The 16,303-nt window shown below is 35.1% G+C and overlaps 1 protein-coding gene across 1 annotated transcript; it reads left to right on the top strand.

Annotated features, from left to right (window-relative positions):
* Window positions 1–2,186: 2,186 nt before the first annotated feature.
* RST1 (ARM repeat superfamily protein) lies at window positions 2,187–15,749 on the top strand. Its single transcript, XM_079046691.1, has 25 exons — window positions 2,187–2,672; window positions 2,764–3,045; window positions 3,149–3,232; window positions 3,358–3,634; window positions 3,733–3,968; window positions 4,076–4,265; window positions 6,450–6,643; window positions 6,717–6,817; window positions 6,900–6,975; window positions 7,057–7,188; window positions 7,265–7,346; window positions 7,459–7,531; window positions 8,228–8,396; window positions 8,487–8,617; window positions 8,736–8,827; window positions 9,905–9,996; window positions 10,081–10,296; window positions 10,376–10,453; window positions 10,634–10,816; window positions 10,914–11,759; window positions 11,982–12,272; window positions 13,513–14,142; window positions 14,759–14,927; window positions 15,023–15,141; window positions 15,215–15,749. Exons 1-25 carry the CDS (start codon window positions 2,280–2,282, stop codon window positions 15,551–15,553), a joined length of 5,475 nt encoding a protein of 1,824 aa, XP_078902817.1. The 5' UTR covers window positions 2,187–2,279; the 3' UTR covers window positions 15,554–15,749.
* Window positions 15,750–16,303: the final 554 nt, after the last annotated feature.

Here is a 16,303-nt window from a genome sequence, read left to right as displayed (position 1 = left end):
TTTCGAGTTGCATTTTTGGGATGTTACAAAATCATATTACAATTACCATCGATGCGACATAACCCATTTCTTAAAATCATGATATTTGGATCGTGAATGCTTCAACTATATGAAAACTTTTGAATCACATTGATCTTCAAATCCTTCTTACATGTAAGATTTTATATAACACAAAAGACACAGAAGATTGACCTTTTTATAGTAAACTTTTCACTAAATGCTAATTAAACATAATATAAGTTATAAAACTTTTGAGTGTTCAATCATAATTAAGAAAAACTTTTGAGTTGCATTAGTTAAAAAAGGGGGTTTCAAATGAATGTGGTTTGAGGAAGTTAAAAAATGGGGTTTCAAATGCATGAGATTCAAGAAAAAATGCTAGCTTTATAAGTATGTATGATGATTATATGGTTATATGATCATGTGTGTATCGGGCGATGCCTAATGTTAGGCAGGGCTTGGTGATTGACAGATCTGTAATCCGAGCGGGGCTCGATGCCGGGCGGGGCCCGAGGCCGAGTGGGACTCGAGACCGGGCGATGCTCGATGGAGGGAGGGGGCCCAATATGTGATTTATGTATGTATGGTATGAGGTATCTTGGGGAACTCACTAAACTTTATGCTTACGGTTTTCAGTTTATGTTTTAGGTGCTTCGATTTTTGTAGGGAACTCACTAAGTAGATCCGATATTTTAAGGGTATCGAATATATTATGTATTTATATATATTAGGTGAAATCCTTGATTTGTAGGGATTCAAATATCGTAACTTTTACTATAAAACCATGTATTAAGGGTTTGTGTCATTTTTTGATTCACGAAACCCTAGCTTTGTGCTCGTTCTCGTTGTGTGAACTTTCTTAGTGAAAACCTTTGTGATAAACCATTGTTCTTTATCTTTTCTGTTAATCGATCTCAATCAGGGGTCCTACAACAACCCATTTGAAATCACCGTCGAACAATCTCCTTACGAGATAACAGGTTTTCTAAGTGCATTTTCCCGATCAAGACTAATAAGAATATGACCAGATTTTTGATCTTTGATCATCTTAGATTTGACGAATGAGATAATTGTTCTTGGAAATGACTTGTAATGTTGCATAGATGCAGAATTTATCAAAAGACTCATCATCTGTTCATGAATTATCATCCGTGTTTTATAGTCAAGAGTGTTTGAGCAGTTGAATGATTAGTTATATGTTTTTAACCAAGTTTATAGTGGAGAGTGATTGATTTCATCTCGTTAATTTTAAGATATTTTTTCTTATTTTGGTTGAACTATTTTGAACCGTCAAAATAATAAACAAAATATTGGTCGTTGCATTATCTTGTCCAATGATAAAACTTTTCAACTTTTTGTAAGTTTTGTATAAAGTTTTTACAACTTTTAAGATTTTTGTTAAATCTTCCTAGACTTTTATCTTATATTATCTCATTGTATTGTCTAAATCTACCATATCTAAGTTTTTTTTTTTAATAATAATGATAATTATTTTTTTATAACTATATACAAATAGAAACGTTGTATCTACATAAAAAATCCTTCATCATTCAAGCTTTCGTGAGTTCTTTATCATTTTTAACATTTCTTTTAAGAAAATGTCTTCCATTCCATCCATATCATAATTACACCATGAAGATTAACATTTATGTCATGTATATTTCAATATATGTCAAAACCTATCGTTGAAATAAACCAATAAAAAAATAAATTTGGTCAAGAGTTGAAACCCAATACCATGAAACTAAGCCTTATAAACCCATTAGGACTGAGAAGATTGTTAGATACCCGTATGAAGATCATCTCGAAAAGAGTTTCCAACTTACAAGGTTGTATGGACCATATTGAGAATAAGAATCCAAGTGGCACTTGGAAAGAAGATATTGTGAGTATTTTGGTGTCCTAATGTTAACATAAATTCATTTTGCCGTTCAATATTGAGTTTCATTGGAATGATTTGGGCCTGCAAAACACAAATTTGCAGGTACGTTATGGTCTAATATCTCGGACCACTTCAAACATTACACCATTTTGTGAAAATTCCAAATTTGCCCTCCACTCTATATTAAATTTACACTTTTGTATCCTTTGCATTTTAGATACATATAATAAAAGATAAAATAGTAAAAGGACGAAAAATGTGCATGACTGTACCTTTGTGGACGAGTAATGAAATTTACTGGTTTAAGCCTTTCGTCATAAGTCATAAACCCAAAATGTGTACCATCGTCTTCCGGTAACGGCGCACACGTTTCGCCGGCGACTCTCCCTCGAGAAAAATGGACTCGTTTTATCCTCTCCTTGAGAGAACTCGACTACCTCAACCCTCACTCCAAAAACTAGCGGTTATCTCCATATTCGAGAAGCTCCGATCACCCAGTACACTCACTGGACCCGAGTCCGACCCTGGAATACACGCCGTTACTCAATGCCTGAACTCAAATTCTCCGGCTGTTGTTGATCAATCAGTCCGAGAGCTATGTCTTCTTGTAAAGGACTCCAAATTGAAACTTTCTCGGGGGTTAATGGAACTCCAGTCAGCACTCGAAGGCTCTGATTCGCGCTTTGTTAACGTGTTCGTCAAAGCTATAGGTTTTCTCGTACAGTTAGGGTTCAGAAATGATCATCTTTGCTTTCGATTCCAGTCTTCGGAAGCTCATCCTTTCGTTAAGGTGACTTTTGAATACATTATGATAAGGTGACTTTAAACACAATTGCTTATAAGTTGTAAACTCATTATGTGTCGATGTTGATGGTTGCCAGATTATTTCTTGCCGAATAGAGGTTCAATCTGAGCTAGTGCGACAGGTGCTTATGTTTATTAGTCAGAATAGGCATCTGGGAATGGAGGGAGTTTGTGAATTCTTAAAACCATTCTTAAACCTTCTGGTCATACAAATGTCATCTTCAGCAACAATGTCTTCATTAGCAAGGAACCTTTTATCCTCCATTGCATCACTATGCTGTTCATTTCCTCAAGATGCAATTCCCGTTTTCAAGCTGTTGATGGGATGCTGTAAATATGTGCAGTGCAACAACACAGAAGTGAGTGAACATGGAAGCTCTATAGAAAACATTTTTTTTTTCAGCCTATTTATACCAACATTGTTGCACATACTTACTTCTCCAATAATAATATTTTTTCTAGGATGTCACCAATGTTTCTTATCTCATGGAGGCTATTGTGGATGCTTTTGTTGCTGTTTTGAGCCACTTGGCTGCTAATGGTGTGGTATGTCAATGAACTTTGATTAGAATAAGTTACAGTGTTGTTATTACACAAGAGAGATTCTTGAATATGAATGCCCATGAAAAAGCTATAGTTATTTTTTGTTTGACTTAATCTTTGATCACCAGCTGATTCATGATGCACAATTATGCGGAGCAGAACTTTTAGAGATGGTGTTTTCACTGTGTACAGATATTCACAAATATTCTGGTGGAGAAGAATGCATCTTTGACATGTCAAGGAGGTTAATAGCTGTGCAGGCAGAGCTTGGTTTGAAATTCATACCTGAAGCATCATCTGTAATTTTATCATTGTTTGTTAACCTAATTCAGTCAGAGATTGAACACATACAGCTATCAGTATTAAAACTGGTTCTGGATCTTATAAAGTGGAAAAGCGGAAATGGTAAATCTGGTCAACTCTCTTTGACTTTTAGTTTTCACCCAGACACCCACCCTTGCATCATATTGTAATTTTCGTACCTCCTCCTTGTACACATGCAGAGACCATTAATGATACGCATGAAGAGATTTTATTTGTTTTTCCTGCCATCAACCTCATGTCATCTCCTTCCAGATATATTAAAGAAGCAGCATCTGAGTTGCTTATTATCTTAAAAGAACTCTCTGTGAACTTCTTGGTTGCTCCCATAAATGAAGTGCTTATGGAAGATAAATTTCCACATATCAGCAGATTGGAAGACATCATATTTAGGGTATTCCGCCATTTGTGGTTTCAGGTGAAAATTATTCCCTCTTTCCAATCATACTTTTTAGGGGTCATGTGGTCATTTTTCTTTCTTCAATCACGTCAACTTAATGTGACCACGGACTTGTATTTTTTCAGGATCAAACCTCTTCTTCTTCTTCTGGTTCGTTTTATCTACATTTGGTATCAGATCGCGGAAATTTTGTTGAAGAAAAGCAGAATCTGTTTAAAAGTTGGACAGCCTCGATAACTGAGTATTGTCAATATATGGTTGAAATACAAAAATCATCCCTTCCTAAATCTCAGTCTCCGGAGATACTTCCACGTGGTAATTATTGTCAGGTTCCTGCTTGATCGCTAGTATCTGGTTTCACTATTTGTGTATTCGTTAGCATTTACCTGCTTAACCTTGCTCTTCTTAATTTCATCTCTATTGATAGTATTTGCTTCCACTATTTGTGTATGCGTCACAATTTACCTTCTTAACGTTGCTCCTCTTTACTATCAGTTTTATTGCTTGTATGTATATGTTCTTTTAGTTTCTTTAGAGTGTTTATTTCTTCATTATGGGCTGATGTTTCATATGCATGAGTGTGTGCCCATGTCTTTCTTTATGCTGGAGTGATAAGCCCAACTAATCCTGGAATGATTTTAGTTGAATTGCTTGTTTAAAGATATATTAGTGTCTGAGGTCCAGGGGTAGAATTGTTTTTTATTTAAGTATTTGTTTGTTTGTGTCTAGGTTATTATCTTGGCAGGTGGTCCAGTTGTGGTGGGGGACAACATTCTCTGTATGGGAATTATTGTCTATCATTGTGGTCCATTGTTAAGAGTATAAGTAGCTAGTTTTTCTTATCATTTCGGTAGCCATGAATTAAATTTGTAAGAGAACTCTGTTCTTCTTTTGGAGAGACTCTCACCTCTAGAATAGTGAGAAAACTATCTTTATGAATATTATCAAGAATTTCTGTTAGTATGAGTGTTACAATGTCTGGGATATGTGATAGATTCAACAAGGGTCTATCAATTATCAGTTGGTATCAGAGCTCCTGGTCCAATGGGAGGAGCATCAAAGGAAGTTGCTGTTGTCAAAAAGGTGGAAGAACAGGTGGGGAAAATGCAGATCCAGCTCCACTCTCAGGGTAGAGACATTCAGGAGATGGAGATGAATCTGAGATTGGATACCTTTCAGCAAAAGCATGATGTTATGTGGAAAAAACAGGAGGAACTGAGAACAACCATGGAAGTTTTGATTACTTCTCCTCCTAAGTTCTTCATCATAGCACCCTTTTTTTTGTTCTCATACCCAGATGGTGGAGACATAGGCGGTGAAGGTGGTGGAGATGGCAACGGCGGCGACGGTTTATAGCTATCCATCAACGGAATTTCAAGTCTTCTAACATACCGATTTGAGGCTCCAAGGACCCGAACTGCACCCTCCTTTCTGTGCTTGAGCTCTTGAGGTGGTGAGAATGGTAGCAGTGTTTGTGGTGGGGCCGGCAACAGTGATGGAGGTGGACGTAGTGGTGATGTCTTGGAGTCCAATTCCGATTCAGAAACTTCAGATGGTCGAGCCTTCTGAGGTTCTGATTCCAACTCAGAAACTTCCAATGATACTTCTACTTCCTCCTCTTGGACCTCTTTCTTCTTCCCCTTTCAAAGTAGAGTAATAAATTTGACTCCATTTAGCCTTCTCAGCCTCCGTTCCTTCCTCTGAACTTCCCCTTCCTACTCCAACAAATCCTTCTACTCTCTCAAGCACTTTAGCCATGGTTGTTCTCAGTTCCTCCTGTTTTTTCCACATAACATCATGCCTTTGCTGAAAGGTATCCAATCTCAGATTCATCTCCTGAATGTCTCTACCCTGAGAGTGGAGCTGGATCTGTATTTTCCCCACCTTTTTGACAGCAGCAACTTCCTTTGATGCTCCTCCCATTGGACCAGGAGCTCTGATACCAATTGATAGACCCTTGTTGAATCTATCACATATCTCAGACATTGTAACACTCATACTAAACAGAAATTCTTGATAATATTCATAAATATAGTTTTCTCACTATTCTAGAGGTGAGAGTCTCTCCAAAAGAAGAACAGAGTTCTCTTACAAATTTAATTCTTGGCTACCGAAATGATAAGAAAAACTAGCTACTTATACTCTTAACAATGGACCACAAGGAAAGACAATAATTCCCATACAGAGAATGTTGTCCCCCACCACAACTGGACCACCTGCCAAGATAATAACCTGGACACAAACAAACAAATACTTAAATAAAAGACAATTCTACCCCTGGACCTCAGACACTAAAATATCTTTAAACAAGCAATTCAACTAAAATCATTCCAGAATTAGTTGGGGCATATCAAAACCCAGGAAAGCATTGCCAAGTCTCCCTGTCTACATCTATGGAAGCAGTCTCCCTGTCTACATCTTCTTACCTCCCCCTTACCCCATTCTTATGGGTTTGATTATTGTTGTTGCCAAATAACATTTAGGTTTCATCCACTGTAGATATTCCAGCTTTACTTGGTGCAATTGCGAGTGTTCTTATTGTGCATCCTACACTCGGGAACTCTGCGGTAGATCTCCTGGCAGTTACTGGCAATATGGATCCGAAACTTGGTGTTCCGTTATTTCTAGTAGTTTTATTTTACCATAACATATTTTCTGGTAAATCTGAAGAAATGGACTTCCATGACATTTTGGTAAGCCACTAATTTTTACTTTACCTCAAAACCAAAGGTTGCTTTTATTAATCTTAATACCAACTTTCTGCAGCTAAAAATTTTAAGAATGCTCCCTTCGCTTGTGTCACATCCTGCAATGATACCACTTGTAGTCCAGACAATCTTACCAATGCTTCAGAAGGATGCAAATCCGTACGTTGTCTTTACTATAATCTATTCTCATGACATCATTTATGATTGTTTCCAGCTTTAATAAGTGTTTATTGTGTTCTAGAGTGCTATACGCTACTGCTTTGCGTCTACTTTGTAAGACTTGGGAGATCAATGATCGTATTTTTGGAAGTTTACAGGTAAGAATTTTCTTGTGCTTATTTTCAGTAACTTTTATTTATTTATGATGTAGCTTTTACTTATTTATGTCTTCTTGTAAGGGTTTATTACTTCCAGAAGCATTCACACAGTTCAAACACGAGAGAAATATTTGTATAAGCATGGCTGTTACTGTTCGGGATGTTTGCAAAAAGAATCCTGACAGGGGTGTAGACATTATCTTGTCTGTTGAGGTAGGGATTGTTTGTAACTAATTTCTCCTGATTTTTTTTTTCCAAAAAGAATATCTTATCATTTAATAACCTTCAGGCATGCATTGAGAGCACAGATGCTATGATTCAAGCTCTTGGTATCCAGAGCCTTGCCCTTCTTTGTGAAGCTGATGTGATTGGTAAGACCTACTTGATGCATTAATCAAATCGCATGTATTATTGATTTGTAGATATATGATTATTATTATTACTCAATTGATTTGTTGAAAATTGTGTTGAAACGTTGTCCAGATTTTTATACTGCTTGGGGTGTTGTAAAAAAGTATGTCCTGAGCTACTTGAATGACCCGGTTGTTGCAAATAGGTAAGTTCAATTAGCTTTGTTTGTATACACTACAAGTGTTCTAGAAACTATATTTTTAATTATTGGCTTTGAAATAACATCTTCAAAAGTGCTAGAAAATCTTATTTCTGCGCATTAAGTAAAAAGAATTAGACACAGTTGTCCCTCACATAAGCATGTAATGTATTACAAAATATGTTAAACCTATGACGTGTCACAGAAATTTATAGTACAACTACCCTTGTAATACTATAAGGCAAAATACAGAAAAACACTTGTATTTTCACCATTTTGTAGAATTAGTCACTTAACTGTTTTCTGTGGTGATTAAACCGTTATACATTTTTGACCATTTTAAAAGCCATTTTTCCTGGTTACATGTTATAGAAAAGGGTAACATACAAAAACACAACGTACTTTCACCATTTTATCAATTTAGCCTCCGAACTGTTATGTTTTTATGGTTATTATGATATTAGTCCAGTGGCTAAATCGACAAAAAGTTATAGTTCAGTTCAGTGGCTAAATCAATAAAATGGTAAAAGTACATTGTGCTTTTTCTGTATTCTGCCTGATATCAAAACTGGGAAACTAGAAAAAAAAAGATTATAATTTTTTAATCACTAACAGAAAAATAGTTAAGTGGCAGGCTAGATGGATAAAAGGGTGAAAGTATTTATTTTGGTCTAATCTTTGTCAATATTAATCTGTGGGCAGCATATGCCTGCTTTTAAGATGGGGTGCAATGGATGCAGAAGCATATCCAGAAAATGCAACAAGTGTTTTGCAGATTTTATGGGAAGTAGCCACATCAAGAAATCCTTCTCAGGGGTCTCTATGGACCAATGCTAGAGAATCTGCTTTTGAAGCACTAAGTCAGTATGAGGTTATAATTTTTATTCGATCTTTATTAATTTAATATTCTAGATTGTTCGTTCTTTTTCTCTGAACCATGTCATGTGGGATCTTTTTTTAGGTACGTCATATCCAACAATTCATTCCAGATTTCAGGGAAAACAACATACAAGTGCTTGTTTCTGAGATTGACCCCAAAGTTCTTGGAGCCATGGAGAGATTTGAAGCGAAGATCATAACACACCAACACATGTTAAGAAACATTTTCATTTTAGTTTCTCTTTTTTTTTTTTTTTTTTTTTTTTTAATTCGAGTGTTTGTGACTGACTATATGTCATGTTTATGATTTATTTGTCTGATTTATTTTCAGCACAAGGCGAAGAGTAGTGAAGGAGAAAAGATTACCTGCCAACAAGATTGAGAAATTACTAGATGTCTTTCCTCGGGTTATTGGCATTTCAGGTACAATCAAGCAGTTCAGTGCTGATATCCAGCCTATATTTATTGATCAAAGAGTAATTACATTTTTGGTCCCTCAGTATAGCTGATTTTTCCAGTTTTAGTCCTAAAAAGTTTTCTTTTGCAATTTTGGTCCCCAAAAGTTCTTCCTTATTTGTTTTTGGTCCTGTTCCAAGTAAAATGACTATAGTTTTGGAACCAAGATTGCACAAAATTGGGAACCAAAAAAGTAATGTTACTTGAAACAGGGACTAAAGATGTTGCAAGAATCTCAAGACTCAAATAAGGACTAAATTGGGACCAAAATTGAAAAAGTCAGCTATACTTGGCGACCAAAAATGTAATTTACTATTGATGTAAACATCCAGTCTATATTCCTTACACTTTCCAAGTTTCATGTGTTCATGCATCTTGGAGAGTCCATAAGACGAGATTCACTATTATTATGTTGTTTACTTGTGAAATATCCCAAAGAATATAAATGATATAATTATGGGAACATAGTATTTAGAGTTAATTACACAATCGGTCCTTGTGCTTTCTAATTTTAAAGTTCCGATCAATTGTATTGTATTGTATTAGGTTACATACAATCTACATATATAGGTTTAGATATTACACATTGATACCCTCTATTCTATAATATATCTAATTGTGTCTAATAAATTTTTACCATGTTCAGCTCAAAGTTGAAACCTATTACAGTTTGGTTCTTCCTTCAAGGTTTCTTTTTGATTTTGGTCCCTAGAACGTCCTTGAAATAAGGAACAAAATCGATATGAAAATGAAACCTCAAAATAAGGACTAAAATTGATATGAAACCTTGGACTAAAATTGATATGAAACCTTGAAAATAGGGCCAAAATCAGAAAATCTCTACCAGGGACCAAAATCAATACGAAACCTTGAAATAAGGACATACACTAAAAATTGGTACAATTTTGCTTAGAAAGCACAGGGACCATATCTGTAATTTTGTCCTACATTTTTTTTGTTAGTATGTGCTAAATAAAAGACATACTGTTTAGGTGTGTATGCATGCAGCTTGTATGCTCGAACTGATTATCATTCCATTTTCAGGAACTAATACTAAAGCAGGAGAACTGCCAGGTGCAGCCCTCTTTCATCTTTCCTTCGGCACAAAAGACGAAAATACCCAAAGAGGGTCAAAGGTAAAACATGTAATATGGTCAAGCATTAGAGCTTTACAAAGCTGTTACATATAAGATATAACATATCTAATATTTAGCTTTCAGGTTATGCATGATTTACATTCTAAATATGAGAATGCATTAATGGAGATAGCTGCATCACTACAGCTGTCAAGGAATATTATTGTTGCACTTGTTTCACTTCAATCCTGGAAACCCTTCTTGCAACATTGGATGCGAGCTTGTGTAATGTTACTGGATGTTAAGAAGCCCTCCAATGTGTTGGATACAGCTTCAAAAGCAGCTGATGATATTCTGAAGGTTTGGTGTTTCATTTTACCCTAATTTTAAATGGTATTTTTATGCTCAATAATTCCAGTTGTGACAATTCCTTATGCAGTGTATGAGACAAATGGCTGAGAAATCTATCCCTAGATCTGCTGAGAATATTGGGCTGGCTATGGGTGCACTTTGTTTGGTAAATATTATCATCCTTTGCTCAAAAATGGAGATGCCGCTTTTGTCTTTTGTTTTTAAACTTTCAGCCCGTTTAATTAAACAGGTCAACCCAATTGACCTGTTTAGTGAAGCAGGTTGGGTTAGGGTTGAGATATAATTACTACTACTACTAGTAATGTTCAGTATTATGACCTTCCAGATCCTTCCCCCTTCTGCTCATGCTACAAAAACAAGTGCCTCAAAATTTCTGCTGAGTTGGTTATTTCAACATGAACATGAATATCGCCAATGGTCAGCTGCTATTTCTCTTGGAGTCATTTCAAGTTGCTTGCATGTCACTGATCACAAACAAAAATTCCAAAACATCAATGCACTTGTTGAGGTACAAATACTCACATCCATTTATATTTATAAGAAATTGTATAAAGTTTTGAAGGATAAAATGTTATTGACTACATTTCTGACCCATTTTTTTTAAGGTTGCAAATACGAGCAAAAGCACTCTTGTAAGAGGAGCTTGTGGGGCTGCTTTAGGTTATTCATGTCAAGATCTTCTTACACGTATTCAAGTAGAATCCGATTCCCATTTGGATAAAGAGTTGCAAGAAACCGATTTACTTGGAAAAATAGTTAGAACTTTATGTGGATTGATAAATCAATATGCTCGATCTTCAAGTAGAGATCTCCAAACCCTATCTGAATACTTCCCATCAAATACCATAGATCCAAATATTACTCAAACCTTTTCTGATTACTTGGAGGAAGATATATGGGGCGTTTCAGGACTTGTGATTGGTTTAGGAAGTTGTATTCCTGCAATATACAGATCCGGGCATATGGATGTGGTTAAAAAGATAAAAGATTTAATTATATCATGGATTCCTCTTCACACCACGAGTGAGAATTTGGAACTAGTTTTATCCATGGGGGCTTGTCTTGCACTTCCATTTGTAGTATCTTTTTCACAGAAAGTAGAACTGATTGATGGAGCTGAAATTGAATATCTTGCGAGTGGGTATAGAGAGCTTATCAATGAACTGCTTTCTACAAAAAATTTCGGGGCTTTTCGCCAGAGTTTGTTGATGGCAGCTTGTGTTGGAGCAGGAAATTTTGTTGGATGTGTTTTGAATGAAGGGATTCATTCATTGGATGCTAAATGTGTTAAGGATTTACTAGATATGTTTAAAAGAATCTACTCTAATCGCCATCCTCCTCTTATGCATTTGGGTGCAATGCTTGGAGTTGTGAATACGTTAGGGGCAGGGGCTGGGGCACTTTTCCTAAACTGCCCCTTACCGTTTTCGCCATCTGTTTCTGAACACAAGGTAATTAATTCACCACTTTCATTGGTTATCAAAAATTGCACTTTTTTTTATCCCACCCAAAAAGGTGGGACAAGGATCTCTTTTCTGTGCAAAAGACAAAAATGCCCTTCTCATCCTCTCTAAAAAAATAGCCCTAGAAAGATTGTGACAAATGCAGCCTTATAGTTATAACTTATAATTGAATTATATTTTTTTAACTTGTTTCCCAATCAATCGCAACAGGAATCTTGTTATATTAGCGGTCCTCTGTTCTCAAACACTGTTATGGAGCTCCATTTGACATCATTAATACAAGATATATTTCTTGTTGGTCAAAATTCTGATGACCAACAACTGCAGCAGTATGCAGCTTGGTCAGTTTCGTTTGTTAGACATTACATATGGTCAAGTGATCTTCACAATGAGGACAAAGCAAAACCTAATTCTGCTTCTGCTTCTGCATCCCAAAGCTTCCCAGAAGATAGCATAGTCTTGAAACTCAGCCTGTGGCTGATGAATCTAAACTACTCTCAGGTGCATAAGCATAACCTACTATTATATTATCATAACTGCTATTAATTAATATTGATGTTAGTGAATTAATCAGCTTTATCAACATTGAAGAAGTATATCCACCTTTCTCACTGTCTACCTATTTAAGGACCGCGTTAAGTGCAAGAACTAGCAACATACTTTTGTTGATTTGTTTTTTAATTTATATTACTTTCATTTATTCCCATTATAGCATTGTCCTTTAAAAAATCTACCCAATTATAGCAATGTCATCTAAATACAAATTAATGTTCATTTTTCACTACTATAATAGGGTAGATTTTTCAAAGTATAATAGTATAATGGAATAATTAGAAAAATAAAATAAAAGTGCAATGCTATAACTGGTGTATTCTTTCAAAGTACAATGTCTTAATAAGAAAAAATACTGTAAGTATGATGCTGTAACGAAAAGAAATTAAAGTAGGATGCTATAATATACAAATAAATAAAGGTACATTGCTATTTCTTGCATTTAGCCCTAAAAGGATCTGCTAATTACTTGGCATATAATATGCCTATGCTGATAACATTAGTTTCAACAGTTAACTAACGCCTTCTGATTGACATTTTACTTTTCCTTTCATTAAATATCCATTATCATGTTACCTTGCTCATTGTCCTTTTGTAAGGATTGGGTTAAACACAAGAAATAGCAATGTACTTTCATTTTTTTTTCCTATTACAACATTTTACTTTAAAAAGTATACCCAATTATAACAATCCCATTCAAATACAAAGTAAATTTCAGTTTTTACTACTTTAATTGGTAGATATTTCAAAGTATAGTGTCTAGATAAGAAAAAAATTACAGGGCTATTATTGGGTATATTTTTCAAAGTATAATGCCTTAATAAGAAAAAGATTGAAAATAGTAGAAAGATCTACCAAAGTATAGCAATGTCTTCCAAATAAAAAATATTTTTTACTCCTATAATTGTGTAGTTTTTCAAAGTATAAAGTCTTACTAAGAAAAAAATTTAAGTAGAATGCTATATGATTGCATATGTTTTTCAAAAGTCTAATCTCTTAATAAGAAAGAAAAAAGAATGAAAATAGTCAAATACTATGCTGTAATAGACAGAAATTAAAGTAGGATATGCTACAACACACACAAATAAACGAAAGTACATTGCTATTTCTTGCATTTAACCATGTAAAAACAGATAAATTAACACCTTCTAATCAACATTTAACTTTTTTGTTTGCATCATCACATCAGCCCACCACCAGTCTACCTCTTAACACAATTGCAACTGTTTTGCGATGTCTCACACACGCACCAAGACTACCACAGCTCGATTGGGGCCCACTCATCAGAAGATGCATGAGATACGAATCAGATTCTGTTCACTATAAAGAAAAACTAAGGGAAGAATGTTTAGTATTCTCTTTGTTTCATGGAAGCAACTTCAATGCTTTACTCACCTTCCTTGATGAACTGTTTGACTTTTCAAGGTTCAAAATGCTTGAAATGAACCTTCAGTTGTGTATCCTTTCTCACCTCCCACATACACTAAAAATATTCTCAGGATCTCGGCTTGAAAAGCTACTCAATGATCTCACCAACTTCATACAATCACCATTTTCCTCTGATCAAAGTTATAATAATAATAATAATCCAGAACAGAAAAGCCTGTTGAGAAAATCCTTCTGGAAGGGAATTCGTATGTGTTTTGAAGAAGCTTCTCTTGATTCTGAAAAACTCATGGTTGAGTTTGAGAATTGCATGGAGGTGTTGTTTTCTTTGTTGCCACAAACCTCGGTGTTGACTTATGAATGGGAGGAGTGGTCTGAGGCAGTAAAATGTTTGGGGAAGGCTCGTGGGGAGTGGTTGTCACATTGTTTGGAGGTAATAATTAATAATTATTATTCGAGAAAGTAAAAGGTTAATATCGTAAAAGACCCTATATTTTGGGTTTTTTCCGGATTAAACCTCAACTTTATTTGTTTCTTAAAAAGATCTTGCATTTTTCCATTTATTCCGATTTGGCCTTTTTTAGCAGGTTTACTAGGTAGGTAATCTTTCGGTTTTAATCACTTTTTTCCCGAAAAAACTCTCCAATTTTTCTATCCGAAAATTTGTCAAATGTGAGGGTTTTTCCGGAAAAAAATGTCTAAAACCGTAAGAACACTGTAAGCCTGCTAAAAGGGCCAAATCAGAATAATTGGAAAAAATGCAAGGTCTTTTTTAAGAAACAAAGAAATTTGAGGTTTAATCTAGAAAAAAAAACAAAATATAGGGTCTTTTATGATATTAACCCATAAGTTTTATACAAAGTTAGGACGTAATAGGGAAAGCTTCATTTCCATGACTTTCTATATTAAGTCAAAAAGAAACACCCATATTATATATAAGTTTTACCAGATTAAGGGGGTGTTTGGGATTTGCTTATATAGAGACTAGAGTGCAGAGTGCTTATTCCCAAACACCCCCCTAAGTTTAAGTGTTTAACCATGTACAACAGATTCCTGCAGAGACGAGTTTGAGTTTGAGTTTGAGTGAAAAAGAAAACATTGAGTTTTTTGAAGCAAAGAAAAAGATGATAGCTAAAGCAAGGCTAGTGAAGATTGGTTGTATTCCATTGATTGAACTTTCAAAACTCAAACCTTATATATTCAACACCAGATCTGATGGTTAGTTTCTCAGTATTTAAAATTTAAAATTTACAATTTACAATGTGTGTGTGTGTGTGTGTTGACAAAAATAAGATTTGTATAAATTTGGTCAGGGATATGGGATGTTCTAATGGAAGTTGTAATGGCTTTGCAACATGCTGAAGGAAGTGTGAAACGACAGTGGCTTGTTGATGCAGCAGAAATTAGCTGTGTCACAGATTACCCTATAACTGTAACTTACTAATTCCCTACTTTGATTACACAAAAAAAATTACATATTGAAAAGTTGGGTATTTGATATGCAGGGTATGCAGTTTATGGGTTTGCTGTGTGGTAGTGTGTCCAAGTATATGCCTCTTCTTATAGTGAACCCTCACACTGTATTGAGTGACCTACCCTTAACCCTCACTTCTCTACTCTTACATGATGATGATGATGCTGGTAACTGGGGGGTAGTGGCTGAACCCCTGGTTTTGCTGATGTGGACTTTGACCAACCGTATTTATGATTCTTGGGTTACAAATGCAAATGAAAATGCTAATGATGTGTTTCTGTTGAAAGTGATGCATCATACTTGTGTTGCTTTGAAAGACCATCTGCCTCCCGATAAACAGCTTTTGCTTGCTAACATGACTGTTCCCTAATTTGCCCCTGTTTCTGTTTCTGTTTCTCCCTGTTAATTTTATGATAGGGTAAATGTAAATTCTACTTCAATCTGATGTGCTGCATTGAATATATAGATAGTGGGGTCTGAAAAATTACTAAAATCAAGTCTATATCTTAATGATTAACCCTTTGCCTTTGCCTTTGGATAAAAGAATTGATAGAATATTTATCTTATTACCTTCTCCATCTTTTTCTTTATTGCTTGTATATATATATATCTATATACTTCCTTTCCAATACCTCTATTTATTCTTCATTGTCTCATATGATGCTCATTTATGGAAGCATTTTCTTTATAAGGCCCCTTTTCTCATTCATTTGGGATTTGGGTTTGGTTGATGTGTCATTATGTGTGGCTTTGGGTTGGGTTGCAGTGATAATTCATTATAAGATGAGTCATTTTCATATTTATATTCTCATTTTCTTAAAACTAGACTGAACATATAATGATATTCCCGCTCATTTTCTAAAAGCAAACATATCACCAATTTTTTGAAAAATAAAATAGGGTGAGAGAGCTAGTTTACAGTTATGAAAAATATCATTGAGTGTGGTTAGCTCCCCAGCACTGCACATTATTATACTGTATATTTTGAGGGGAGGGAGGGGAAGGTGAGGTGGCAGGGAAAAAGTGAGAGGATACACACATTAGCCTTAGCAGACTATAGAAGTTAATGACAGCCACAGCCCGTGTAAAGCAACAGCATATTAAAGTTATGTCTGAATTA

Source organism: Lactuca virosa, chromosome 4, assembly GCF_052849685.1.
Source record: "Lactuca virosa cultivar CGN04683 chromosome 4, Lactuca_virosa_CGN04683_v6, whole genome shotgun sequence".
Taxonomy (NCBI): Eukaryota; Viridiplantae; Streptophyta; class Magnoliopsida; order Asterales; family Asteraceae; genus Lactuca; species Lactuca virosa.
This window is presented reverse-complemented; position numbering and strand designations above follow the sequence as displayed.